This window comes from Octodon degus, unplaced genomic scaffold (assembly GCF_000260255.1).
Source record: "Octodon degus isolate 3935 unplaced genomic scaffold, OctDeg1.0 scaffold00197, whole genome shotgun sequence".
Lineage (NCBI taxonomy): Eukaryota > Metazoa > Chordata > Mammalia > Rodentia > Octodontidae > Octodon > Octodon degus.
Genome location: NW_004524773.1, coordinates 984375 through 991689, shown reverse-complemented (window position 1 = coordinate 991689; position 7315 = coordinate 984375). Strand labels below are relative to the sequence as shown.

The window sequence follows — 7315 nt, the reverse complement described above, 5'->3', positions numbered from 1 at the left end:
CCGCCCCCTGGTGGGCTGAGCTGGCCACACACACACACACACACACACACACACACACAAATAAATAAATAAATAAAGAGTACATAATTAAAAAAAAAAGAGCAATTCCTAGCCAAGTGCAGCAGCACAAACCTTTAACCCTAGCTGCTTGGGAGGCTGAGACAGAACTGCAAATTCAAGCCCAGCTGGGGCAGTTTAGTAAGACTCTGTCACGCCATAAAAAGCGCTAAGGGTACAGTTTAGTGGTATAGATAGTGTTTGCCCAGCATTTGCAAGGCCCATGTTTCAGTCTTTTAACACCACACTTGCACAGCAGTTCCTTTTAAATGCTTAGTAAGTGCTACCTTGAGGCTGGGGAGATAGCTCAGTGGCATAAGCACCTGCCTGGCAAGTGCTAGGTCCTGAGTTCAATCGCTGGTATGAAGAAAAAAAAAAGCGAAGAAGAAGTGCTACATGCATTACTACATAAAAAGGATAGTTAAAAATATTAGAGGTGGGGCCAGGGAAATGGCTCAGTGGAATAAGCGCTTCCCTGGCAAGTGCAAGGGCCCGAGTTCAATTCCTGGTTCTCAAAACAAAACAAAACAAACAAAAAATATTAGAGGCATAATTAAAAAGCATAAGGGGGCTGGGGGGAAGGCTCAGTAGAATAAGTGCTTCCCTGGCAAGCACAAGGGCCTGAGTTCCACCAAAAAAAAAAAAAAAAAAAAAAAAGAAAAGTATAAGATGATGGATTTGGGGGTAAATTGTGCAGGTCTCATTTCAGCTCTTGTGCTACAGGGAAGAGCAGTGACTGGGGGAAAAGATAGCCTAGGGTCCTCTTCCCCAGTATCTCCATCCCCCCACTCTCCCTAGACTGCACCCCGAGTTTTGTAAGCCTGACCTCATTCCTTCCAGCTGCCAAAAAGATGAATCATTAAAAGACCAGAGGTCCTTGGCCCAAATCTTGCTTCCTCTGTCTCTCCACAATCACAGTGCTTCTCATCAAAAGAATTTTATCTTTTGCAAGCCCTTCTACAAGCAGGCTGTGGAGCTCAGGAGGGCTCCATAAGCATGCAGTTTGGGCCTGGGTACCTGGAAACCCCTTTGCCTGAACCTCCCCACACATTTGTTCCTCTTCCCACATGTACTAGTCGGTGTCCAATGGCCTATTACCTCTCTTAGGAAGTCCTCCTGCAAGTCTAACTTAAATTCTTCTTGCTGGAAGGGACCTTTTTCCTTCCTGGGAACACAAGGGCCCTGAACACCCAAGATCTAGGCCTCTTACTGCAAACTCCCCCCGCGCACACACACACCTGGCATCCCCGTCATTCCCATTGGCAAGTCAAGTTTAGCTTGGTGTTCTTGCTTCCAAGGGGGGGTATCCATGGGTGTGGAGAGAGGATGTCTGGTAAGTACCATAAGACAAGGACTCTGGGATCAGAGGAGTCCCCACCCCCTCTTCAGAAGGACCTAGGAACCCCCAATAACTAGGGGAGTTTATATTTAGCTTTTTCCTGCTCTCTCTCCCCGTCAGTCTCCCTGCCCCCCCCCCCTTACAGCCTCCTCCCCAGGCTGGGACCAGCTTTGCCTGGTGACTGTGGTGATGGTGGGGGGCAGGCCTCTCACTACCACCTCTTGCCAGGCTGTGGGTGCTGAGGAATGGGGGAGGGGCACAGGACAAGGCTAGCCGATCCTCGAGCCTGCTCTCTCCGGATGGGGCGGAGTGGGGTAGCAGTGGTGAAGGCCCCCCACAATCCGCGCTAACTTCGGGAGGGGGCGGGGCCTCCCACAGCTGTTTCTGCTTGCAAAAAGAATGTGCAGGGTCCCACCGCCGGCCGGGGGAGGGGCTGGGCATCCGCGCCGTCTGGCTGCAGTTCTCTGCCCCACTTCCCATCTGAGGAGGGGGCAGCCGAGGTCAGCAGCAAGGAGAGCCCCCTCCCCCGCAACATCGGCTCAGGTTTCCCCAAATGGGAAGCTCTGACCACACACAGGCTCCGGACGGTGTGAGGGGAGCCAGGGTCTGTGGGCTGGGGGGAGGGGAGCGAGACTGAGCCATGGGGCAGGAAGAGCGCGAGGCGGCAGCGGACAAGGGAGGCGGACAGAGAGGCTGGACTGGGAGAGGGAAACTGAGTCTGAAAGTCTTGGAGATGCGGCGGCAGGGACAGAGGGAGAGAAGCCAGGAAGGGTCTGAGACCCAAGGAACGATGGAGGGAGAGAGGGCTTCTTGAATTTGCAGACCTCCGGTCATTTCCAAAATTAGACTCCGAGGGAACCCAGAAGTCAGGCTATGATGTGCCCCTAATCTGGTTGTTCTTGGATTAGGGAAAGCTGGGACCAGGTAGAAGAGAGAGGAAGTGTCACTAGCCGGTCAAGCTGCTGGTGGGGTCCTCCGAGACCACAGCTTCCTCTTAGCAGTGGTCCCTCCCCCAAGAGGCCTAAGATCCCCTCCTCCCACCCCGCCCCCTCCGAGATCTCCAAGCACGCCGGGACTTAGCGAAGATGGAACCCGGCTGCGGGGCCCAGAGGGGCGCAGATTTAGATCGCGACTGTGTGACCTTGGGTGAGTCACTTCCTCTCTGAGTCTCAGTTTCTCTCTCTGTAAAATGGGGACTATCACCGTCTATCTCCCAAGCTGCGAGAAGACAGCACATGCAAAGTACTCGGACCCGAACCTAACACACACTCGGTGCCCAGTGGGTTTTGTTTGGGAAAGCGAGCAAGGGTTGGAACCCATGCATCTCAGGGTCCCCCAGCATAGGCCATGCAGTGCCCCCTGCCCCGATTGGGGGGCGGGGTGACCAGGTGCTGCCAGCTCCCTGGACTCCCGGGCCTGCAGCTCTCCCCCTCCCTACCCACCCCTCAGGGCCGGTGTCTGAGCACCCACCCGAGACAGACAGACATGGGAGAGGGTGGAGAGACGGACGGACAGACGGTCTCTCACCAGCTGCTCCTCCAGGGCCGCAGCGGCCCGGCGCGCCGCCGCCGCATCCTCGTCCTCCTCGGCGTCCTCCTCGTCCTCGGCCTCGGCGCCCCCCATTCCGGGCTGGGCCAGCCGCAGCGCTTGCTGCACGCGGTATTCCTGCCTCTCCCGGAGCCAATGCAACTCACAGAGCCCGGCCAGGCTACCCTCCAGCCATCCTCGCAGCCGGCCCCGCTCGGGGCTCACCGGGAACGAGAAGGCCCGGATCATGGCTGCAGCCCCCCGCCCCAGCCCGGCCGGGCCCCACGGCCACCCCTCTCCCGTTCCCACCTCCCGCCCCAGCAGCCCTCCTGCCCGCCCGCCCGCTGGCCGGGCTGTCACCGTCTCATCTGCATAGGCGCCCGCCCATTGGGCCGCCCACCCGCACCTTATCTGCATGGACACGCCCCCAGCAACACAGCAACCGTCGCCTATTGGCCGATTTCGCTCCTCTACAAAGGCGCTTGGCTGTGCCCCCGCACCGCCCAACACGACGCATGCTCGTAGCACCCTACTCGCTCCGCTTTAGGGTCTCCTCGCCACGCCCCGCCCGGGTGCGCCGGCTTTTGGGCCTTGGCAACGCCCCCTGCGCGTCACAATGAAAGAAGTCGGCTTTTGCTCCATTTCTATTGGTCCATGCCTTCCAGTTCTGCAGCTGGTTCCGCCCCTGCAGGCGAACTCTGGCTACCATAGGACTGTGCGGGCGAGAGGGGACGGGTGTTCTATAAATAGAGAATAGATCCACGTGACAGTTTGGCAGCTGCTCCCACCTCCCCTCCCCAGCCTTCAGCTTTTGAGGCTGCGCGGGGGGAGCGCCAGATTAGAGGGTCGAACCTTGATCTACCCTCCTCTTCCAGGAAGCCTTCCCAGAGCCTCAGCTATAAAACGACACGCATATCTTTCAGATAAAACTATGCTTCTAAGTAAGCCCAGCTGCACAGGCGTGGGACTCGCTTAAAAGGACTGTCGCCCTTGGTTTAATGTTCTGCAGTTGCTGCCTTGAAATTCTTATCTTTTGAGCAAGAGACCCCCACATTTTCATTTTGCATTGGGCAGGCACATTAGGTAGGCAGTCTTGCTTCCGAAGGTCTTAGATCCGTTGCTTCCCACATGCTGGAATTAGAAGACACGGAATGGAAGATGCTACGATCTGACCAGAACAGAATCTAAGCTGCTTTTGTGTCCCAGGTACTGTGAGGCTGTATGCTCCGCCGGTCTGCGGCTCCAGGGCCCTTTGTCGTGTGTTCTAAGAGGCTTTGTTCTCGGTCTTCTGAGCTGCTCTGTGCCCGCGTTGTTTGGTCTTTGGTGTCCGAGCCCAGAGAACGGTTTCCAGGCTCGCTCCGCCGATGGGGCCAGCGCCCCCTCAGGTGGCCAGCTTGTGTCACTACGAGCAGCCTCCCTACAACCTTCAGGATGGATCTACATTAGCGGTCGGTGTCTGGTTGAAGTCAGAATTCTTTTTCACCCCTCCCGCTTGTGCAAGACCACTTGAATGAATTACTGAGTAGAATGTTCAGTGTGGAGCTGATTCAGAATGAGCTCCAAGAACGAGAGAACAAGAGACCGAAACCAAGATCTGAAGCCAGAAGACAGCCAGATGAGAGGAGTCCAAGGAGGTGAAGAGACACCTTGATCGGTGGAGTCAAGGGAGCTTAGCAATTCCGCAAGTTTCCTCGTACCAGTGCTGCATTGATGATGGTGATGATGGGGGTGCGGTGGAGTGGTGAAAGAGTTTCCAGCTGTAAAGATGCAGCTGTTGCTTCCAACCATGACAGACTCCTGCCCTGGAAGCCACATGCCCAGGTCAGCAGCTGATTGAGGTGGCAAGGCAGTGGTTTCCACAGCACAACGTGTCCCCTGAAGATGCAGGTGGCAAGGCAGTGGTTTCATTTTGGTTTGACTTTTGATGCTGGAATTGAACCCAGAACCTCCTGTATGCTGAGCAAGTGCCACTGAGCCTTATTCCCTGGCCATGTGACTTTTTAATTTTTTTTTTTTTTTTCTTTTTAAGTGCTGGAGAGGAACCCAGGGCTGCACACATGCTGGGCAGCCACGCCAGAGTTCTGCTATGCCTCCAGCCTCCTTGATTTCGTGGGTAGCCTGGATACCGGTGCCCTAGATACAAACATCACCCAAGCAAGGCTGAAGGCCTACTTAAATGTACTTAATTCAAGGCATCTCCAGATCTTATCTCAGTAGGTAAAATGCTAACTTCCAACTGACTTTTGCCATGTCAGAGACCTTATTAAGACTTTGAGCTCTTCTAGTAGAGCACAAGATGGAGGAAGGAGTCGATGAGGAAATAACGGAAGATGGGAAGACTAAGAGGAGGTACGGGCAAGTCAGCTAGGGAACTGTCCTGTGAAAGTGGTTTTTTGAGACAAGGTCTCGGTAACCTAGGCTGGCCTTGACCTCGCTATGTAGTCCAGGCTGGCCTTGAACATTCTGGCACTGCTCCTGCCTCAGCTTCCCAAATGCTGGGATTATAGGGATGCACCACCATGTCTGGATTTATGTATTAAATTATATAATAATATAAATTCAAAAATAATGAAGACCTGAGGCATTTAAATTTTTTTTAATTATTTTGTTTTGCTTTTGAGGGCTGGGGAGATGGCTCAGTAGAATAAGTGCTTGCCTGGCAAAGCACAAGGGCCTGAGTTCAATCCCTGGTTCCACAAAAAAAAAAAAAAAAAGAATAATGTTTTGTTTTTGTTACAAGGTCTCACTATGCAGCTCAGACCTGTAGTGATCCTCCTGTCTCAGCCTCCCCAGCATTGGGATTACAGGTATGTGCCACCACACCCAGTTTTGGGGCTGGCACAGCGCACCTGGGGTTCCAGGGCTGGCATGTTATTGAACTCAGGACCTGTGCTTGTCAGGCAGGTGCTTAGACATGGAGCTATCTTCCCAGCCCCTCTCCTCCCCCCCCCCCCTTTTTTTTTTGAGACAAAACTACTAATCACTCACTGTGTAGTAGAGTTCCGAACTCACTATATAGCCCTGGCTGACTTTGACCTCATGGCAATCCTTCTGCCTCCATCTCCCACGTACTGGGATTAATTCCAATATTCTGGAAACCTAGGCAAAAAGATTCCCCCAAATTCAAGGCCAGTATGAACCACACAGTAAGACCCTATTTGAAAATAGTGAACTTTTCCTGGGCAACTTAGCAAGAAGACAGTATTTGAAAGAAAGAAACTTTATGGGCCCAGGGAGATAGCTCAGTAGAATAAGCACTTGCCTGGCAAGCACAGGGTCCTGAGTTCAATCCCTAGTACCTTGGGACTGGGGAGATGGCTCAGTAGAATAAGCGCTTGCCTGGTAAGTGCAAGGTCTGAGTTCAATCCCTGGTTCTGTCAAAAAAAAAAAAAGAAAGAAAGAAAGAAAGAAAGAAAGAAAAAAAGAAAGAAAGAAACTTTATGGGCCTGGCAGTCTAAAGCGCCTGTTTAGGCAAGCTCAGGCAAGTACAGGGACCAAGGTCTGATCCCCATATGCTGCAACAGCCCCGCCCACAGGGCGGGCAGAACAGGCCACCAAAAAAAAAAAAAAAGGTTAGGGATGTAGCTCACAGGGTAGAGTGCTTGCCTAGCATATGTAAGGCCCTGAGCTCAATCCCAGAACCACAAAGTAAACACACAAACCAAAATGCTAGAAGTCTGAAATCAATGTGCTGGCAGAGCCAGCTTCCCCCAAAACCTGCTGGGCAATCCCTCCTGCCTTCCCTAGTTCCTACTGGTTGGCTAACAGTCTTCATGTTTCTTGTCATACAGCCACGTGGCTCCAGTCTGGCTTTGTCATCATGTGGCCTTCTCCTTGTGTTCTGTCTCCCCATAATCACTTCCTTACAGGGACTCCAAGAGTGTTGAATTAGGGGCCCCCTCCAGGATTACCTTACCCCAAGGAATCAGCTCTGGAATAACCATGTTGCCAAGTAAGGTCACATTCTGAGGTCCAGGAATTAAGATTTCAATGTATCTTTTGGGAAGAAAAAAAAAAGTCAAGGAGATAGCTTAGTGGCATAAGTGCCTGCCTGGCAAGTGTAAAGTCCTGAGTTCTATCCCTGGTACCTGAAAAAAAAAAAAAGTTTTACCTTTAAGGTCAAATTCATGAGCCAGGCATGACAGCACACCTGTAGCAACACCCTGGGAGGCTGAGCCAGGAAGATGTATAATCCCAGCACTTGGGAGGCTGGAAACAGGAGAATCACTATGAGTCTGATCTCCATAGTGAGACCCTGTAAACCCTGTACTGAAAAAAAAAAGCTAGTGGGAAGCCTCTAGGTTCTCTAGGTTCAAATTCCATCTTCATAAAGGGAAAAACGTAGTTTTGTGGTATCTAATGGTCAATAGGATATGGGGTTTTCTTGTCTCT

General features: G+C 52.6%; 1 protein-coding gene across 1 annotated transcript in view; it reads right to left on the bottom strand.

Moving 5' to 3' along the window:
* Dact3 (dishevelled binding antagonist of beta catenin 3) overlaps positions 1–3199 on the bottom strand; it is a 10316-nt gene extending 7117 nt beyond the window's left edge. The window contains exon 1 of the mRNA XM_012517597.2: positions 2924–3199. Coding sequence (XP_012373051.1) covers positions 2924–3172 — 249 coding nt within the window. The 5' untranslated portion in view covers positions 3173–3199. The remainder of the gene's footprint in view (positions 1–2923) is intronic.
* Positions 3200–7315: the final 4116 nt, after the last annotated feature.